The 22,427-nt window shown below is 39.0% G+C and overlaps 1 protein-coding gene across 1 annotated transcript; it reads left to right on the top strand.

The window, feature by feature from the left end:
* Nucleotides 1-13,453: 13,453 nt before the first annotated feature.
* On the top strand, nucleotides 13,454-20,967 carry tmem222b (transmembrane protein 222b). Its single transcript, XM_054606072.1, has 6 exons — nucleotides 13,454-13,598; nucleotides 14,844-14,928; nucleotides 15,590-15,621; nucleotides 15,768-15,864; nucleotides 15,957-16,087; nucleotides 17,469-20,967. Exons 1-6 carry the CDS (start codon nucleotides 13,480-13,482, stop codon nucleotides 17,554-17,556), a joined length of 552 nt encoding a protein of 183 aa, XP_054462047.1. The 5' UTR covers nucleotides 13,454-13,479; the 3' UTR covers nucleotides 17,557-20,967.
* Nucleotides 20,968-22,427: the final 1,460 nt, after the last annotated feature.

Here is a 22,427-nt window from a genome sequence, read left to right as displayed (position 1 = left end):
CATTGAATGAGAAGGTGTGTCCAAACTTTTGACTGTTACTGTATATATATATTACATGTAGGCATGAACATTTCTGGGGGAAAATCCCTAAACCATCAACATAAAAAAGTACAGAATAATGTCGATATGAATATCAATACAGCATCAAACAGTTGTTTTCATACTTATATATTAGTGATTTACATTTCAACAAACCTGTGTTGCTGCGTGTGTGTATAAATAATTAAAAATATTGTCTTTATATCTAATCCGTATTTAGCCTATTTTATTTGACTAAACTGGAGGATAGTCAGTCATCAGTCATGGTTCAGATCTGAAATATATTGATTAACTTGGTTGGCAATAATTAGTTTAGTCTACTATAATGGAGCATGTCTGGTTATTAAATGGCATTAGGTGTTTTATTTTGAAAACTGAGACCGGAAACCCCTGCTGTACTTGTTGTTACTTGTTAGTCACCCAGTGAATAAAGAGGAAGAAGGTGCTTAAAAAAACCAAACTGACTGAAAAATACCAAAAGAAAAAACCCCGGATGTCATGTGTCACCATGTCAAACGTAGAAACATATAAGATAACAAAAATGTAGAAAAGGAAGTTGTTTTGTGGTGTTGTTTATGGGCAAATGGATTTTAGTTTTACTTTTGAGGACATTGTGAAAAACGTTCTTCAGTCTCAGGAGTAATCCACCTCTCAATCAATCTAATCCCTGGATGCAAAGAGGTCTTAAATAGCATTAAAATCAGAACACTTATATCAGCCAAACAGAGAGAGAGAGGCAGTGAAAGGTATTCTGACTGTGTGGGTGTGAACTCCTGGAACATTCTTTGTCAATGAATCTGCTCAGGGGTTAACACAGACCTGATAAACAATATATATCACACAGGCTGTAGCAGCTGACCACACCAGAGGCTGAACATGATTCACATTTCTCCGAACAGTTAAAATACTTATCAAACTTTACATATTTATTCAGGTGTGTTGGTGGACAAACCCAAAATGCGTGTGGGCACAAGCTCGGAAGCTTTTATGAAAATATTTCTGTGACTGATTATATGGAGGCAGTTAAACCCACATTCTCACGTTAAAACTCTTTTACATCTTTTGAAATAATGGATAAGGTAAAAGTGGATAGAATAATAAAGTCAACACAAGTAAACGTGTTTTTTAAGAGACAAAAGTAAAGTCCCAGGATACATATAAGTGACCGAAAGCATTAGTTTGCAACTGAAAGATAATTATGGACTATTACAGTGACATTTAATTTAGAAATACTAGTTTGACATTTTGGGGAAAATATGCTCTCATGTCAGTCTTTAAAGTCAGAGTTAGCAGCCGGTCAGTTTAGTTTAGCATAAAGACTCGAAGTCTGGCACATGACCCTCAGATATTAAAGACGTATCAGTTGTATCATCTAAAACTGGAGTGAATAGGAGTATTTCCAAAGAAAGGAAGTGCTTTCAGTATGATTTTAACTATTGCTTTAAGGGATGCTAGCACTGTTTAAAGGGTTTTTTAAATCAGTTTTCAGTTTTAGATTTGGTATTTTGGCCTGTCCTCGCTTCTCAAAAAGACATACATACGTGGTTTTAGGTTTGATGGTTAAATTAAAGCTAACAAGGTTAGAAGGTTAACATAATAAGGGTTTAGGTATATATATATGGTTATGGTTAGACGACGCATTGAGGAAAAGAAGGATTTTGTTTAAAGGGACAGTGGGATTTGCCGATAAAAAGTAGTGTTTTGGTTTGTCCGTTCTGGGCTGCTGTAGAAAAACGGCGTGCAACATGGCGGACTCCTTGAAGAGAAAGATCTTTTGTTTTATGTAATTACAAACATCAATTCATTGCATGAAAACGTACACATGAATATATATATATATATATATAGGTCCATATTCCATTTCTGCTAATAGATCCCCTGCACACTGTACCTTTAAGAGAAGCAGAATGTGGTCAATTGTTTGCATATTTGTGATGGTGTGTATATTTAAGGATGACAAGAAGAGGAGGGGGAAAGCCCCACAGACGTGAAATATCTTTCCACTCTGAATCACTGATTTCTCTGAAATAACATCAGGAACAACGAGTTCCACTTGAGAAACTGTTTCTCAAGCACATCGGAAAACAACATCCCAGCCAGCCTGGACCCTGACCAGTCTGAATACAGAGCCAACAGATCCACAGAGGATGCAGTCTCCACTCCTCCCCACTTCTCTCCTTTGGAAAATTAACAACACCTACATAAGAATGCTGTTTGTTGATATCAGCTCAGCCTTCTACACAATCTCCCCCATGAAACTGATTGGTAAACTTAGCACTCCGGGCTTGGTTACCTCACTCAGCAACTGGTTGTTAGACTTCCTCACAAACAGACCCCAGGCAGTCTCGGATTGGCAGCCAAACCGCCTCCTCTCTAGTGTTGAACCCCGGAGCCCCCCAGGGCTGTGTACTCAGCCCCCTCCTGTTCACCCAGGATTGCTACCCCAAACAGAAAACTCTGTTGTGAAGTCTGCAGATTACACTACCGTCATCGGCCGGATTACAACAACAAGACTTTATATAGAGAGGAAATCAACAACATTGCAGAGGGGTGTTCAGAGAACTGCTCAACGTCAGTAAAACCAATGAGCTCATTGTTGATTTTAGAAAAAAGGAAGCAAAGACGCACATCCCTGTTTACATCAATGGAGCTGAGGCTAGTGGTATTTCTTAAGGAAACTTAAGAAGCCAAAATTCCCGTGCCAAGTTCTTGTTAACTTTTACAGAGTAGCAATAGAAAGCATCCTGACTGCAAACATTACAAACGGGCATGGGATTTGTACGGCACAGGACAGAAGGGGATTAAAACCGCCCAAAACATCATCGGCATCCATCTACTGGGCATTAGTGATATTGGTGAGAAGAGGTGCCTGCGAATAGCTAAGTCGATATTTAAAAAGACGAAACCCACCTCAACGACAACCAGTTCAACCTGCTGCGGTCTCAAAAGAAAAAGAAGGATCATCTGGACAGCCTTTTTTCATTTACGTAACATTGCGAAAATCAGGCAAATCCTGTCTCAAAGTGATGCAGAAAAACCAGTTATATCTATCAATTAAGCCAGACGAAACTAACCAGTTCTCTAAACTTCAAGCATGTCTTACGGACATAAAAACCTGGATGACCTGTAACTTCTTAATGTTAAACTCTGAAAAAACAGAGTTATCCTACTAGGCCCAGATCACCTTCGAAATCAATTATCTAACGATATAGTTTCTCTAGATGGCATTGCTCTAGCACTACCGTTAAGAACCTTGGAGTTATCTTTGATCAGGATCTGTCTTTTAACTCTTATATAAAACAGATCTCAAGGACAGCCTTTTTTCATTTACGTAACATTGCGAAAATCAGGCAAATCCTGTCTCAAAGCGATGCAGAAAAACTAGTTCATGCATTTGTTACCTCTAGACTAGATTACTGTAACTCCTTATTATCAGGCTGCTCTAATAGGTCTCTTAGATCTTTACAGTTGATCCAGAATGCTGCAGCACGTGTTCTAACAAAAACTAAGAAAAGAGATCATATTACTCCAGTATTAGCTTCTCTGCACTGGCTCCCTGTTAAATCAAGAATAGAATTTAAAATTCTTTTACTTACCTACAAAGCTCTAACTGGTCAGGCACCGTCTTATCTTAAGGAACTTATAGTTCCATATTACCCAACTAGAGAGCTGCGCTCAATCAATGCAGGGTTACTTGTGGTTCCTAGAGTATATAAAAGTAGGATGGGAGCCAGAGCCTTCAGTTATCAGGCTCCTCTTCTGTGGAACCAGGTTCCAGTTTCAGTCCGGGGGCAGACACACTCACCACTTTCAAGAGCAGGCTTAAGACCTTCCTTTTTGATAGCGCTTATAGTTAGGGCTGGTTCAGGTTCGCCTTGGTCCAGCCCCTAGATATGCTGCTATATGCCTAGACAGCCGGGGACTACCTAGGATACACTGAGCTCCTCTCTCCTCTTCTCTCCCTCCTTCTTTATGTATTAATCTCCTATTTATGCACATTACTGATTTTGCTTCTTCCCCGGAGTTCTTGTGCTTTCTCGCCTCGCAGGTTCCCAGGAATCGGGGTTATATTTGGACTGTCATCGTGCCACCGACTGAGGCCCTGCTGACACCCACTACTACTACCACTATCATTATTAGTCACATTACTATTATTATTGCCTGTACTATTACGCTTATTGACTTGCTTCTACCCTGGAGTCTTTGTGCTTTCTCGCTTCGCAGGCTTCTATAAATCGTGGCTGTACCTGGACCGTGGATGTGCATCCTGCTACGGCCCTGCTGACACCGACTGCTACCACCATTATTATTATTACTAGTCACATTACTATTACTATTACCTGTACCATTAAGTATTTTAGCTTTACTTCCACCCTGAAGCCCTTTTGCTTTCTCGCTCTGCAGGTTTCCATGAATCGTTGTGGTACCTGGACCGTAGTCGTGCCTCCTGCTGTGAGCCGACTGACACCCACTGCTACTTCGATTATTATTATTAGTCACATTACTATCCCTATTTTCATGGCTATAATTCTACTGTAATAATTGCTGCTGTTATTATATGTAGTCTTATTATATGAATCATTTATGTCATATACATTGAATGTGTTGTATCTAAGAACTGTTATGCTGCTCATTCTGTACACATGACATCTATTGCATTCTGTCCATCCTGGGAGAAGGATCCCTCCTCTGTCGTTCTCCCATAGGTTTCTTCCTTTTTTCTCCCTGTTAAAGGGGTTTTTTAGGGGAGTTTTTCCTGTGCCGATGTGAGGGAAGGACAGAGGATGTCGCATGTGCACAGATTGTAAAGCCCTCTGAGGCAAATTTGTAATTTGTGATTCTGGGCTATACAAAATAAACTGAATTGAATTGAATTGAATCTGCTGAACCACCAGACATCAAAACAGCTTCTTTCCTCTGACTGTGAGACTGCTTAACTCATCCTCCATCCTCCACCATCCATATATAATGTCGGTTTTTTTGTTTTCTTTCCTATCTAGCAAATTGGGACTACAATCTAAATTTACCCCATTGTACAATGACAAATAAAACCCTTGTAACTTATATTAGTGAGACGTTTGCACACTTATTAAAGCCACATTTGCATCAATTTTTTTTTAGGATTGGTGACCTATTTCAGTTGTTAAAGTCAAACTATAGATCTGCTGTATAAATATCCAAGTCTAGAACAGGAGTAATTTATGAAGCAAGTTCAGTTTTTCGGCACAAGTTAAACTAAGCATTACAGTCACTCTGCTCTTTCATGTAAAACATTAAATCGCTGTGTAACTTTATCTAAATTCTTCATTTAACAGATCGTGTTCTTGATGCTCAGTGACTCTGGATTGAAAGTGTAACATTCACATCACCAGCAAGTTTCTGTTCCTTCACAGGTTTACACATCTGGTAAAACTCTGATAAACACACGTACATCTACTGAGCTTAAGGGTTTTCACACCATCACTCCCTTTCTCGGTCCCTTTATCGCTTCTACAAATATTTACACACTTCCTGTTGCTAACCACACTCACTTGCTCAATAAATCCATTTCCTGTCTCAGGCCTGTGTCATTTCTTATTATTGGCCTAATATTCTCCATCAGTTTTCTACCATGTTGCAATTTATTCTGTTGTTGATTGATTGATTTTGTTTTTATACATTTTTTTAGGTCAACATATATTTTTCTATATTTTTCTTTATCCCTGCATCTTGAGTTGTACTTCTCAGGGCATTTATTTGTGTAAGCTACACCAATTTGTTGATTTGTTTATTAAATTAGCAGACAATGATTAGAAACTATTACTAAGTTTGCAAAGCAAGAAACTGCTTCATAGGGCCTAAACCCCCCTGTGTTGCTGTGTTGAAAATGTTTTTTGATCATTTGATAAATTCAAACAATATTAGGGAATTTGCACTTAACTAAAATATGATATCTGCTGAGGCATTATTAGCTTATCTTGTGGACCTATCATGTAAAATAACAGATTTCCTGTGTTGAAATCCATCATTCTTTAATGTGTAAGGAAACCCCAGGCTTGACATAACTTGATCTCTTAACTATGTGAAACAAAATGTAACAAATAAATAAGTTAATGATAGTTTAATAGTTTTTTATTATTAAAATAACAAATTGTACACCAGAAACTTAATTAAAAAAAACTTCAAAGTCAACAGGAATAACAATTAAAGTGAAAACATTTTTTTAATGTGGCAAGAAGATTGGTCAAATCTTGAACAGGAATTACAACTCTAGCATCTATAAACATAGAATTGAATTGAATAGATCAACCCCATTGTCACTGATAGCCAATCAAGCTACTTGAACCATTATCGGCCCTTTATTCAATATTGGTATTGGTGCATAATTTACTTTAATAACATATTTGTTTTAATGTACTCTTAATTTGCTTGTTGTTTATCAAAATTTTGATATTTTCTATTTTATGTTCATAGTCTTGCACCAATCACAAAGCTAAATTCCTTGCATGTGTAACATACTTGACAATAAACCGTTTCTGATTCTCTGATTCTGAACAATAAAATATATATGAGACAAAATAGTCTCAAATAAGGGAGAAGATGAAAAAAGGTACAATAAAAGATTAAACATAAACCCACAAAGAATTGACAGACAGAAAACAAAATTTAGATAAGCTGGTTTTGTCTCTGGACTGTAGACTATACTGTACAGTCTGCTGTGACGGCTCATTCAATTCAGTTTATTTTGTATAGCCCAGAATCACAAATTACAAATTTGCCTCAGAGGGCTTTACAATCTGTGCACATGCGACATCCTCTGTCCTTCCCTCACATCGGCACAGGAAAAACTCCCCTAAAAAACCTCTTTAACAGGGAGAAAAAAGGAAGAAACCCATGGGTGAACGACAGAGGAGGGATCCTTCTCCCAGGATGGACAGAATGCAATAGATGTCATGTGTACAGAATGAACAGCATAACAGAGATACAACACATTCAATGTATATGACATAAATGATTCATATAATAAGACTACTTATAATAACAGCAGCAATTATTACAGTAGAATTATAGCCATGAAAATAGGGATAGTAATGTGATTAATAATAATAATCGAAGTAGCAGTGGGTGTCAGTCGGCTCACAGCAGGAGGCACGACTACGGTCCAGGTACCACAACGATTCATGGAAACCTGCAGAACGAGAAAGCAAAAGGGGCTTCAGGGTGGAAGTAAAGCTAAAATGCTTAATGGTACAGGTAATAGTAATAGTAATGTGACTAGTAATAATAATGGTGGTAGCAGTCGGTGTCAGCAGGGCCGTAGCAGGATGCACGACCACGGTCCAGGTACAGCCACGATTTATAGAAGCCTGCGAAGCGAGAAAGCACAAAGACTCCGGGGAAGAAGCGAAATCAGTAATGTGCATAAATAGGAGATTAATACATAAAGATGGAGGGAGAGAAGAGGAGAGAGGAGCTCAGCGTATCCTAGGTAGTCCCCCGGCTGTCTAGGCATATAGCAGCATATCTAGGGGCTGGACCAAGGCGAACCTGAACCAGCCCTAACTATAAGCGCTATCAAAAAGGAAGGTCTTAAGCCTGCTCTTGAAAGTGGTGAGTGTGTCTGCCCCCGGACTGAAACTGGAACCTGGTTCCACAGAAGAGGAGCCTGATAACTGAAGGCTCTGGCTCCCATCCTACTTTTATATACTCTAGGAACCACAAGTAACCCTGCATTGATTGAGCGCAGCTCTCTAGTTGGGTAATATGGAACTATAAGTTCCTTAAGATAAGACGGTGCCTGACCAGTTAGAGCTTTGTAGGTAAGTAAAAGAATTTTAAATTTTATTCTTGATTTAACAGGGAGCCAGTGCAGAGAAGCTAATACTGGAGTAATGTGATCTCTTTTCTTAGTTTTTGTTAGAACACGTGCTGCAGCATTCTGGATCAACTGTAAAGATCTGAGAGACCTATTAGAGCAGCCTGATAATAACGAGTTACAGTAATCTAGTCTAGAGGTAACAAATGCATGAACTAGTTTTTCTGCATCGCTTTGAGACAGGATTTGCCTGATTTTCGCAATGTTACGTAAATGAAAAAAGGCTGTCCTTGAGATCTGTTTTATATAAGAGTTAAAAGACAGATCCTGATCAAAGATAACTCCAAGGTTCTTAACGGTAGTGCTAGAGCAATGCCATCTAGAGAAACTATATCGTTAGATAATTGATTTCGAAGGTGATCTGGGCCTAGTAGGATAACTCTGTTTTTTCAGAGTTTAACATTAAGAAGTTACAGGTCATCCAGGTTTTTATGTCCGTAAGACATGCTTGAAGTTTAGAGAACTGGTTAGTTTCGTCTGGCTTAATTGATAGATATAACTGGGTATCATCTGCATAACAATGAAAGTTTACTGAGTGTTTTCTGATAATATTCCCCAAGGGAAGCATATATAAGGTAAATAAAATAGGTCCAAGAACAGACCCCTGTGGAACTCCGTGACTAACCCTGGTTTTCATCGAGCTTTCATCGTTTACATATACAAACTGAGATCGGTCTGATATATACGACTTAAACCAGCTAAGTGCGGTTCCTTTAATGCCTATTAGATGCTCCAATCTCTGTAATAGGATTTGGTGATCAATGGTATCAAATGCAGCACTAAGGTCTAGCAATACAAGTACAGAGACAAGTCCTTTGTCTGAAGCTATTAGAAGGTCATTGGTAATTTTCACAATAGACACGGGATAGGGGGTCAAGAGGTCAACTTGCCCTGGAGGCCTTGACAATCCAGACATTTCTCTGTGGATGAGACCAGTTCAGGTATTTTGTTTTCTCTTCACCTGAGAGGCCTCCTGTAAGTCGTACAAAGATCACTTGTTCAACCGGTTTTCCAGTTAGGTGACTCTTTTGTGTGTAAATACAACAACTCAGCAGGACTCCCATGAACCCGGCGCAGTAGCTCTGCATTGTATCCACTGAGGGGCAGTGTTTCCTTTTGTAACCGTGTTGTTCAGAGCAGAAAGTGCTTCATTCAGACACCAACAAATGTGACTGTAGCCATTTATATAATGTAAGCATTTAATTGTTTTACGAATGATAAGTAAATTGTTTGACTGATTATTCTAGATGTTTGCTTTATTTCAAATTTGTTTCGTTTATTTATTTCCTTGTTTAGTATATTGAGTTTTTGTGTGATTAGTGTTTTGTTTTGTTTGTGGATTGGGTAACCCTGTGTGCACCTGGGGTTATATATGTAGCTACACAGGTTTTTCAGTTTTTTACCAGACCAAGAGTCCTAACAGAAGCCGTGATTTATTTGTTCTTTTGTTTTGCTTGCTTGTTACTGGAGAAAAAAATCATTGAAAACACAGAAACTTTGCATGGACAATGGACTCTCATCCCCATTGAAAAGGAAAAGCAATCAAAAGAACCCCTTACATCTGAATTGTTTCCACCTCATTCACTGTGATGATGGGCTGACCCATTGCAAATCAGCGCTCAGAAAGCAATAAAGTAAACCAAAGCCGAGATTCAGGCTGAACTAGGGACGGACAAACCGGCTTGATGGCCTCCTACTGTCATTGTGGATGTACCCACCTTCATTATAGTTTTTCCAAGAACCACATTATCTGTTTTGTGTTTTGTTGTTTGATTGAACAGATCGTTATTAAGGAATATCCAACATTTAGGCACTATGAATTGAACTAATGGGTTTAAAACTAGATTTTCATACAAGGGCCCCTACAGTACAGGGCCTCAGTGTAATAATAGGTAAACAAGTAAGTTGTGCATCTTCTTATGCCCCTATGATTTTACATTATAGTCAAATAACCAAAAACTCCCGGGGGGCCTTGGGTCCTCTTAAGGTCCTCTTAAGGTCTGCACGGCTCCAGTAGAGTTTCCCCCCTGTCCAGTTGGGAATGTATTCTTGCACAACATAAACTCGGGGTTATGACCTCCCTCCAGTCCTCTGAGATGCAACATTTGAACATTATTGTACTGTGGAAGGGAAGATCAATATCACAATTTCAACAAATTACATTAAATCAATGGATTGACTCATTATGTGAGCTGTATTTGTGTGTGTCCAACATTTCAGGAGGTTTCATTAGCCTTTAATGAAAAGCACTTCACCTCTGGGGAGCTTTTTAAGTGTCATGGCTTTTTGTAGGAAAGTGCTGTGTTGCTTTAAAACTACTGCTTGGAGAGACATTTCTTCTGTCTTTAATCGGGGCTCTTTTCTTAACAAGTAAAAATCTAAACTTTTACCTTCTTTACTCGTTTAAACAACCTTTCTTATAACTTCTCGTCCTCACATGTTTCTAAAAGTGTAGAATTAGACCTTAAGTTTCTTTCTTATCACAGTCCATGGAGCTAAACTGGGAAACTAGCGGACACTTGACATTTTACTTTTCAAACCTTTGACTGAAACAGATAGCGTGTCACCAAGTTAGAGTCCCCAAAGCAGCACATCTTCTGGCCTAATTGGGTTGGATGGCTCAGCCAGATATTGAGTTGGCATTTTGCCGGAGAATTCCCAGCGCTCCCCGATGATGAGCCCAGTGCGCCTTCGTTTATCAACGTCTGCCTGCTTTCGCTGAGTAGTTTGTTTTTGCCCTTCGTACAATATATCAACTGTCACATCTAATGGGACCCAGTATGGAGTACACAGAGCACCAGCAGATCCCCTGGGTTTCCTCTTTGTTTCCCATTTCCACCATTGCCATAGATAACTCCTCCGATAGCTGCAGCCTTCCACCTCTTCCACACTGGAGTGTTCTCTTTGTGCTGGTGTGAAATCAAATAGAGGCTTTTTGCAATAAGCCGTACAGAAAGTCCTATTAAAGTGCTTGTGGAAGGATTGAATTTGGATGATAACAATGGGCCTGTGCAGTACAGTTTGAACCCAAAACTGGGACTTATTGTTCACAAAGTATTGGGTTGAGTGTTCTACAAAGTTGCTTAATGGTCATCCCATACCGTATACAATAGAACCACATCAATACATACAACTAGGCCCAAACAATATACAATTTCTGTCCGCTGACTCTGGAAAGTTGCTGTAAGTCTAGTTGTTCTTGGATAAAGTATTGACATTTATCTCAGTGGGATTGTTTTAATTATGATTGGTATATTTATCCCAGCTGGTATGTTATATTAATCATTCTGTAATGTATAGGATTGTTTTTGTCCTCTCAGGGTTAAGATACATATCAAACAATGCAACCATATTAAGTTACCTATTTAGTGAGAGTTAATAGTAAGTGTTGAGAAATTAGCAAGAGTACGCTACATTTGTTTAAATTATCCAACTGGGAAATGCAGCCGAGTGTTGCCAACTCTTTTCCAATGAAAGTAACTCTCGGCACTAGCTCTAATCGTCGCTCAATCTTGTGTGAAAGTCATCAAGTTGTCAACACTGACAGGCCTCCCTCTAAAGAAAGAAAGTAAATAACAAAAATGGCTATTGTAGGTACTCAAATCTGTTAAGCTAGCAGTCAAACAATCAGTGCATGCAGGTCTGCAGTAGGTATACAGTCCAATTGAACAGGCTCTTTACAGTCCTGCAACATCCACAGATACCAGATTTATTTTATTTTATTATTAGAGCATTTGATTCATTGATTGCAGTCACCATGTAATGAGAATTTCAACAAATATATAACAAAAATAATTTGAAGAACATTACTAACCTTAGCTCTCAGTGCAAAATGAGCTTTATTGCTTTGCTGGAAAGGGCAGTATAGAGTTCACTATTGGTATTTCTAAATTGTTCCCTATGCTGGTGGTTTTCAAGCATTTTGGCTTATAACCCCTTTTTATTAATCAATATTCACGACAGCCTTAGTGTGGAGAACATGAGTTGTGAGCACTGAGCAGGTCAGTCAAATCAAATTAACAACCTAAAGACATGGGGAAAGAATTCAAATATAAAAAGGTCAGAAAACAGAAAAATACTTGTGTGTAACCGATTATTTTTCTTTCTTTAATCGTCTTGTGACTCTCAGATGTAGCTTGCTAACCTTTGCTTGTGAACCACTGACATCTGCTCTAGACATGGACCCTTGACACATAATGTCAGCAAGGTGATTTAGCTAGGGCGGCAACTAATGATATTTTCATTACCAATTGATCTGCAGACTCTTTTCTATATCAGTCAAGGGGTATGGTGGTCTAAAAAATGTCAGAATGTGGAGATAAAAGCCCATCATGATATCCTTGGATAACATATTCATTGTCTTGTTTGTTCCTATCATCAGTCCAAAACCAAAAGATAGTATCAAACAGAGAAAAGCAGCAAACCCTCACATTGAAGAAACTGAGACAAGGAAGCTTTGAGTGTTTTTGCCTGAAACCATTATATAATCATAGCTAATAAAATTATGATGCTGTTGTAAACCCATATTTTCTATTACTTGCATCATTTTGTTTGAATACTATTCTGCTGCAGGCTGTCATAATTGACATTTGCAAATTTGCAATAATAAAAAAAAAAACATTACTTTAAACATGTGAATGTTTTTTGTATACCATAGCCTATTGTCCAATTACTTTAAATACATATAGTTACAAATGTATTTTAATTGAACTACTGAAATTGTGAGAAATAAGATAAGATAAGATAAGATAAGATAAGATAAGATAAGATAAGATAAGATAAGATAATCCTTTATTAGTCCCGCAGCGGGGAAATTTGCAGGCTTACAGCAGCTTAGAGTAAAGTGCACACAAGAGACATAGTAGAAGAAGACAAGATAAAAAAATTAAAAATTAAATTAAAAAAACAAGTATTATAAATAAGCAATAAAAAAAAACAGTAGAAAAACAACAATAACTGAAATATTATATTTACAGACAGAAAAAAAACTATTTTAACTATTTTAACTATTATTGCACAGTTTAATGTGTAATGTATTGCACAGGTTTTTATTGTCATGTTATTATTGTCATGTTTTTATTGTCATGTTATTAGTGTCATGTTATTAGTGTCATGTTTTTAGTGTCATGTTATTAGTGTCATGTTATTAGTGTCATGTTATTAGTGTCATGTTTTTATTGTCATGTTATTAGTGTCATGGCACTTGCAGTGTTGTGTGTTAAACTAAACATAATTGTCTTGTTTGACAAAAGTTTTGCCAAAACCAACAACAGAATGAAGCAAACAGGAATAAGAGAACCAGCTCTCGACTATACCCTTTCAAAGTAAAATAACTATTGCACTTTTATATACTGTATTGTTACTTATTCACCACAACAGTCAAATCTATTTCACTTTTAGTCCCTTATATGTTACAACAACACCAAATATGTAGCTGAATTTGTTTTTAATGCCGCGTATGCCTCTATTTAACACTACCTGTATTTTATTTTGAAGCCTACATCTCAAAATGTTACGGCGTTGGTCCTGCTGGCTTGCCGTAGCTCTGTAATGGGCCAAATGAAGCTCTTTTCCCACAGCTGGTGATGGCGGATGTTGTTGAAAAAGAGACCATGAAGAACTACCACATAGCTTCCGAGAAAATCAACCCGGAGAGCGGCCGTTTTCCCTACTGTGTCGTGTGGACGCCCATCCCCGTACTCTCGTGAGTTTTCGCTTTTTTTCTGGTCAAAACTCGTGGTCACGTGATTAAGTGCCAGCTTCATTAGCTCCTCTTTAGCCAGCCTGCAGAGCTGCAGAGACACATTTTGAGACTTTGCATAGTGTCATCATGGTTATTTTTTTGTGATCTTCCTGTTCAAGTGTGTTCATAAGGTGCCACACCTTTTGCATTTTCCATTATCTGCTTTTTCTATTGTCTTCCATTGATAAAATGCAGTCTTGAGTCAAAAACAAGCATATATATGAGGACTAGATACAATAAGATAATCCTTTATTGGTCATTTACAGGATTACAGCAGCATAGAGGATAGTGCACACAAGAAACATAGTAAATAAGTATTATAAATAAGCAAATGAGCAATAAACAAAACAGTAAAGAATCCACAGTAACTGAAATATTATATATACAGACAGAAACTATTATAACTATTGTATTGCACAGACAAGATATGTTGAATAGCAACAAGATGGAAAGTTGATTTTGGGAGAAAAGCAACATTGTTTTTACTCTCTATCCCCCCTACAGTCATGTCACTCATGCATTGTAGTCCTATCTGACTACAATAAACTCAATAAGTGCCGTATATGCAAATTACATTACATGTCCTTGTCTGTCCACTATACATTACATTACATTACAGTCATTTAGCAGATGCTTTTATCCAAAGCGACTTACAATAAGTGTATTCAACATAGGTATTCAAGAGAACTACTAGTCACCAGAAGTCATAAGTGCATCTCCTTTCTTAAACAAGCATCTAAGAGCATAAACCAGAGCAAAAGTACAGAAACAAACTAATACGAATAAGTGCAATAAGTAAGTGCAACAAACTAATATGAATACAATAAGTGCAACAAACTAATATGAATACAATAAGTGCAACAAACTAATATGAATACAATAAGTGCTAAGTGGAAGACTCAGGGTAGCACTTCTTGAAGAGGTGATGGTATATGTGTGAGTCAAAAACAAGCATATTTGAGGACTGCTGTATTAAGACAAGAGATGTTGAATTTAGCAACAAGTTGAAAAGTTGGTTTTGGGAGAAAAGCAACATTGTTTTCACTCTCTATCCCCCCCCTACAGCCATGTCACTCATGCATTGTAGTCCTATCTGACTACAATAAGCTCAATAAGTGCTGTATATGCAAATTACATTACATGCCCTTGTCTGTCCACTATACTACTTCAATGTTGTAAAATGTTGTTTGTGTTTTTTTTCTTCAGATGGCTGGTTCCATTCATTGGCCACATGGGAATCTGCACTTCCACTGGTGTCATCCGGGACTTTGCTGGACCTTACTTTGTCTCAGTGAGTAATGACTGTGGTTGGCGCTGCGGCACATTATGGCCTCTATGTGAAATTAAATATAGCGCTACTGGCTCTACTTAAGCACAATGAAGGCCAATAGGACGGTTAGTTTGAGCCTAAATTGTTTTAACAAAAGTAAAGTAATGTTTTAGGTATCAGAACCGTTAAGGTTGAATGTAGCTGCTGAAAAGTTTGCAACTTGCTCCTTTACAGAAGATGGCAGTTGCAGGGACACTTCCAATGGCTTCCTATGGTTACTCTGTTTTACAGCAAAGAAATGTATCAAACCCCTCATGCTAAATATTCCACTTCTTTGTTCTCCATCTGTACTTTCAGACACAGTTTTTGCCAAACATCTGGCTAAAAACACAGGTTTATTATTGTTTTTCTGTCTCTTACAACCAACATAACATACTTTAGTTGCGTCAACCATTTCATAAACAATGGACAAAAATTACACAACTAGTTCTTGAGTTATAAAATCTTTCATAGGGCCGATTTAATGTTTCATTTTTTTCCTGGCAACAAATGAACACAGGTTTGAACGTAAACATGGTGTCTGGCTATGTTTGCATAAATTAAATTAAATTATTTGCCCAAATTATCCCTTAATCTGTTTTTGAAATTTAAATAGCAACAAACAATTTTTTCTTGTTTGCAGGAAGACAACATGGCCTTTGGAAAACCAACAAAGTGAGTAAATTAAAATATTTCGTTTTTTCTGATTAACTTGATCTTTCAGTGAACAAATTAGCTAAAGAGAAATAGTCAGAAACAATCCTGTTTCCTGACGTCCGTCCTACACAACACTACAGTTTGTTTTTCCTCTTCGACTGCAGGTACTGGATGCTTGACGTTAGCAAAGTCTACGCTAGTGGCTCCAATGCCTGGGACACAGCGGTGCACGATGCCTCAGAGGAGTATAAGCACAGGATGGTAAGAAAAGGCACTTGTGGGCGAGTCTTTTATTTACTTTATGAAATAAGAAAAACACCAGGAATGATTTCTACTTTTGTTTTCTCCAAAAGCACAACCTCTGCTGTGACAACTGTCACTCACATGTCGCCATGGCTCTGAATCTGATGCGGTATGAAAACAGCACGTCGTGGAACATGGTCAACCTCTGCCTCCTCGCTCTGATCCATGGAAAACACATCAGGTAAGAAAGGGTAACAAGTCCAGTCTTTCAGAAATGATGTTAACTGCTGAGGTTAAACTGGTCTGACTCACTGGATGTAGACTGTTGGTACAAAGCTTTGTTTATTCTCACACTTGCCACCGTAGCACGAGCCTCCACAGATGGCCCGCAAGCTCCGAGCACGCACAAAGGCGCTTATGCTCAACGCTCCTATCATTATTCTCTAATACGCCAGAGGGCAGACGAACAAAACTTACTCTGAAGAATCAAGAAGACAACGAGTGTGGCACCTTGCACTGACGTTGCAGCTTGTGCATAACGCCGCTCAAGAATATTGCGAATGTTTATATGATTAAAGGGACACTGGCCATTTTTTTCTCTTCATTTTCTCTTTCTCTTCAACGCTTTTAGTCATTTTATTCGTTTCCAAACAAAGCAGCAAGGGCTCCGCCGCTCTGTCTCGCGTTTTCCAGACGATTTTCGCTGGCACAGGTGGATGACGACAAATCCTCCAACGATTTGTCTAACTTTGTTGTCCGGCCAAAAAGTTCAGCACTTTGCCTCTTCTGTCCAAAAATGTCAGCATTTTATCTGCCCTAAAGGCCCAAACCCTATAACCTAAAGCTGCTCTCTTCAAAGCCTCCACAAGACGTAGGGCTGGAACTTGTGAAGGAGGTTTCTCACCGTGATCCCAGGGGCTCAGGGGTGATTCTACTGGTATGCCTTGAACCTGTTGTGTCTCAGGACACGAGAGAGAGAGAGAGAGAGAGAGAGAGACCTGATTCTTGGGAAGTATTAAGAGAGAATATAGGACATTCCACCAGAAGGCCGTTGAATACTAGTGTTACAGAGATGGACTACACATCCCAGTGGCTCTCTGGTGAATGTTGGTAGGAAGTAAATGTAGATACATTTGATTATCACAATATATATTTTTGTGATACTGCATAGATTATAAAACACTATTGATTTTTAATTGATAGTTAAAAATATATATAAAAACAGTATGTATGTTTGTCTGTCCTAACCCTAAAGAATCCTGCACCCACCTTTCTTTTGTTTTATGGGGGTTTTTTTTGACTGATATATCAGCACAAAAACTATTAGATATTGCTTTTTGTGAATATTTCACAAACTGCCATCACCTACCTCTGCAACCACTTTGGTGTACAGTGGCAACTATATCATGACCTTTTACTTTGCTTTCCTTCTAGTATCATAACTGCCTTTTACAGGGTGATGATATGTGTGTTTTCTTCAGCAGGGTGTTATCAGGACGTATGAGTGTGGGGGGGGATATCACACAACATTTAGATACGTTTCTTCTGCTCACCTTCATTTACCCGTCTCTCTCTCTCTCTCTCTCTCCTCCTCTCTGTCGGTTGCTCTCTGCCTCATCCAGCTGTGCCAGCTTCCTGAAGACCTGGCTGCCTTTCCTGATGCTGATGGGCATCATCTTCACAGCGACCCTGGCCATCAACCTGCGGTGACCTGGGAGGCAGATCGAGGACACATCGGAACCCCTGCAGGTCGGATGTGGGGTTGACCTTTTTACCGAGGAGATAAAAGACTTCTGACCTCGGAGAACGTCCGACACGTGTATACCAACAGGCGGTTGCTTTGTGGGAAGCAGGCAGTCCGTTACTGGTATTATTCCAGGGGTGAAGCTGGAATGCCCTTGTGATGGAAATTAATTCATACTCAGTCATTTATTTAGAGAGAAGTGACTGAACACCCAACGCCCACAACAACCGGAATGGAATATTATTAATGGATTATGATTATTGAAAGCCTAACAGCAGGTTTCTCTCTCTCTCGTCACCTCTCTCTCTCGTCACCTGCAGAGAGAGTAGACGTTGTGTAGCTTCATTGATTGTTGAGTAGAGGAACACACACACATAGCTGAAGTCTCAGACGGAAAAACACATTCATGCCTTGCTTTCAGATATTTGACGATTTTCTTTTTTGTAATGGCTTGGGAATATAATCCCACGATTCAGTGCTTCCAGGATGCCATTTTATATATACTGCGGAGCACAAACATTTTAAATCAATTAGATGCCTTTCTAGGGACTTGATTGCATTTCATGCTTGATCTAATGTAGCTCTTCTGCGGAACTGCGACTTAAAGCTAAAACATAGCCAGAGCTGTTTGTATTTTTGTGCATTTTTTCATAAAAGTCTGCCTCTTCTAAAAAGAACTATTTTCTTAGAGATACGTCGTACGTGCATTACATGTATCACCTCATGGTACTGCTTTTAATAGGTTTACAGGAAATGTTTTCATACCTTTTTTAAAACTACAGATCATCTAAATTGTAGCAACCTCAGTGAATGTCGTTGTGAAGCATTTCTGGTGAAACAAACAGAATCGCTGAGCCTTTGGTTTTCGGTTCTTGTGCCAAATGTAGGCGAAAGGGAGACCAACTCAAACTGTGTCCTTGAATATCTAATTGTTTTTCTTTGGTGGAACAGCTCATTGGTGACAAAGTTAGTGAATGAAAAGCCAGTTGTTGTTGTTATGAAACCTGGTCTTGATCTTTTTGCGAAACCTGAGAGATATTTAGTTTCTAATTACAATTTTTTTACTTTAAGGGAAAAAGTAAGAGTCAGTGCCTAAACATAACCTCTCACAGATCCTCCATACATCATACTTTCCTTTTTTTTTGACACGTTCTAAGAGCAGCGTTTATTCCAATTGATGGTTGGCACTCCAACTCCGTTGCCATGGCTGTCGTGAGTAGATTCAAATCCCCTCTTTTGTTTGCAATCAAACAGGGGGAAAAAAAGTGTTGAGCCCTTCTCTTTGTCTGCGGTGCTGCCAGAAGCAGCAGGTAGTCAGGATCCTCAGGTTTTTTCACACTCGTCAACCTCCGCTGAATATCTCCAGTTCCCCACAGCGCCGGCCCAGCGTCGCTCCTGCTGGTTTCCACCTCTGCGGATCAGAGTCAAAGGTCGCTGCCGTTTCACGGAGCTTTGATACTTGGCGGCCGACAAAGTAGATGTCATTTAAGTGTGATCGTATAGATTAAACTCTGTTTTTATTTTCTGTATCAAGGGTTTAACTTTAGGGCTAACACAGTGCCAGTTTTCTAAACTTTGCTCCTCTCATCAGGCTTCTGTTGAAAGCAGATATCCTGTGACCTCTTGTGTGTATTCCACCCATGTTGCCTGTAAATATTTGATCACACATCATCCTGTAGTAAACCAGGTGCTCTTCATACACGTTTCAAACTTTATTGCTCACTCTACAGATTCATCCTTTGAATAATTTACGGTGTAATTCTTTGTTTCTCTTTACTCCACTCCTGCATATCATCTCTGCCCGGCAGCACATTTGTGCCTGAATGTGTGTGTGTGTGTGTGTGTGTGTGTGTGTGTGTGTGTGTGTGTGTGTGTGTGTGTGTGTGTGTGTGTGTGTGTGTGTGTGTGTGTGTGTGTGTGTGTGTGTGTGTGTGTGTGTGTGTGTGTGTGTGTGTGTGTGTGTCACATGCACACAGCGATCGGAGAGCGCATGTGATTGCATGCCAGCATGTGTGTGTGTTGCATGCAAGCGAGAAATGTTTGAGAGATAAGTTTTTCATGTTTGACAGAACACTGTGGCTTCTTGATTTATAATCAGCTGCTTTTTATTGCAGCAAACTGCCAAGTGATTGATTTCTATATGTATTACTCCATGTCGTTCTCCTAATCCTAAAGTTTTATATGATTGCTGGCAAACCTTAAGAATAAATAATAAATTCCACTTAAACAGGCCTGCTTAACTTAATGATGATTTGATGCATTGGTCTGTGCTCTTCTGTGTGTAGCTACAGATTCTGCAGATTAGAGCTGCAGAGTCATTTTATCAAAGCATTCAAAGGAGGAAATGGAAAGAAATGGAGAATCTGCCCTCAATTTGAACAGTGCATTCTGTATAAAAAAACACTTTAAAACCTTCTTACTTTGACCTTTCATGACTTTTTATTTCCAAATGCCATGTCGCAAGCAACTTGCATGAAGAGGTAATCACATTTTATTGTAAATATTTTAAGCCCAAAGTCTCAAATATTTATATTTTAAATTGTTGGAAAATTAAGATTTTGGACATTGAATGCAAGAAAGCAGACTTCGTTCTGCGTTCGTAGTTGTGTAACTAAAAGTAGCATGTGTTTTTAAAAAAAATAAATCTCATTATGCCGGTTGACGTTTTAAGTCTCTGTCCAAAATTAGAGAATGTGGTTGTGGAAAGAAAACTATAGAAACAAACAGAAACCTGAAAACCCTTTTTGGTTCTCTGCAAATTGTGCTGAATGTTGGAAAATGGGAGACAAACTGTATCCTTGAATGTTCAACTTGTCTCTTTAGTGAAACGGCTCTTTCATTATATTTTGAGCTATAAAAGTTTATGAATGAATGAATGGCCCTTTTGAGATCAGCTCATAAAACTCACAACATTGTCATTATTTCTGCTTTGGACATGTAAATATATATATATATGTGTGTGTGTGTGTGTGTATGTATATTTTAGGAGGAGGACATTGAAATTGTTAAGATAAATGGTACAACCAATCCCTTTATAGGAGTGCATGTGCAAGAATGCAAAATTCAGTGGCGATCATCTGAATGGTTTTAGATGTTTCCTGCTGCGGTGCCTTTTTGTATCCAAGAGCCAGGTCCAGGAATGTGGAGACCTGTGGTCCTCGCGATTCATTCCGCTGACAAAAGACAGTTGGGATGCTATTATTAGTGCCGCTATCCATATATCCTTATACCAGCCTGCAAACCCTCCTTTGTTTCTGTAATCCCCTCAAATATCTTTTATGCGGCAGATCATATCGCCCACGAGGAATGTTAAGACTCCTGCAAAGTGAGTGAGTGTGAACTCTGAATGTGTTGATCACTTACAGCTATAATACAAATAAAGATGTCTATTATTGTAGAAAATTTGTGGCCCTTTTTTTTTTTTTTTTTTTTAAACTTGTATTTCCTTTATTGAATTATGACACTCGTGTTTCATGAAGGCTGTCAGCAGGAGGGATGATGTCGGGATATCAAAGCTCTCTGATCCATGAAAGACAAAAGTCCCCCCCCCCCATCCTCCTCCTCCTCCTCCTCCTGACGTTTCTATAAATACACTCCGAAGAGATTCCTGTAATAATCATTCTAAGCTGTCAGAATAAACATTAAGGAAGGGAAGACGTCCCAGCTTTGATACTCTGCTAATCAAGTGGCCAAAAGTCCCACTCACTGGCTATTATCCTGCAGAGCATCACAGCATTCATGAGGAGGGAGATGAAAGGCTTCAGTCTGGCCCCCCAAACACCCGTGGCCCCCACATTTACCATACCACCTGGTAGGTGGGAATCACCAGGGACATCCAATCCACCAACTAGTGAAGAGAGAAGACAAAGCAATTATCATAAAAAAAAAACACCTCTTTATAAAAGAAAAGAAGAGTAATAAAACAAGACAATGAGAACACAGAAAGAAAACTGATGTAACTGATGCATTTAATGTCACATTTTTTTATGGGAAAAGATAAGATAAGATCAAAATAATCCTTTATTAGTCCCACAGCGGGGAAATGTACAGGATTACAGCAGCAGAGAGGATAGTGCAAAACAAGAGACATAGTAAATAAAAAAAACAAGATCAAAATAAGTATTATAAATAAGCAAATGAGCAATAAAGAACAGTAGAGAATCCACAGTAACTGAAATATTATATATATACAGACAGAAACTATTATAAATATTGTAACTATTGTATTAGTGTATTAGTGTCATGTGGTCTAGACAGATTTCTTACAATATTTAGCTGCACATTTCCACATCATAAGCTCAGGTGTGTGAGTACCTGCGCCAAGAGGATATATTTGGCGCGCGTAATGGTAAATACCAGAGCCCAGAACCACTTTCTCCTCCTCTTCCTCCTCCTCCTCCTCCTCCTCCTCCTCCTCTCTCTCGTGCCTGTTAAGTGTCTCAGCCCACTCTGGAGAGAGAGAGAGAGGGGAGCAGACAGGAGAGAAGCCCCTCCCCGCAGATCATCCTTTTAACTTCATTGTTGGAGAAGAAGCGACGCCCCGCTCCGCCACTGCAAAAGGGATCAAACACCTCCTCTCCTCCTCCTCTCCTCCTCCTCCTCCTCCTCCTCCTCCTCTGATCAGAAGCGACCCCCAGTTCTGTTCTCATGGAAATCAGACCCCTGCCTCCCGGCCACACACTTCTTTTTCTGCAGAGATGCAAAGTTGAGGCGCATTCCCAACCGGGACGACGGAGGAGAATGACGCACCGGAGGAGCTGATCCTGTTCCATCTGTGCTGGTGTTGTGTGTTTTCTCTCCTTCTCTCCCCTCTCCTCTCCTCCCCTGTGCGTATTTC

This window comes from Anoplopoma fimbria, chromosome 10 (genome assembly GCF_027596085.1).
Source record: "Anoplopoma fimbria isolate UVic2021 breed Golden Eagle Sablefish chromosome 10, Afim_UVic_2022, whole genome shotgun sequence".
Classification (NCBI taxonomy): Eukaryota; Metazoa; Chordata; class Actinopteri; order Perciformes; family Anoplopomatidae; genus Anoplopoma; species Anoplopoma fimbria.
Note: the sequence above shows the minus strand (reverse complement) of the source record. Positions and strands in the feature narration are given on the sequence as shown.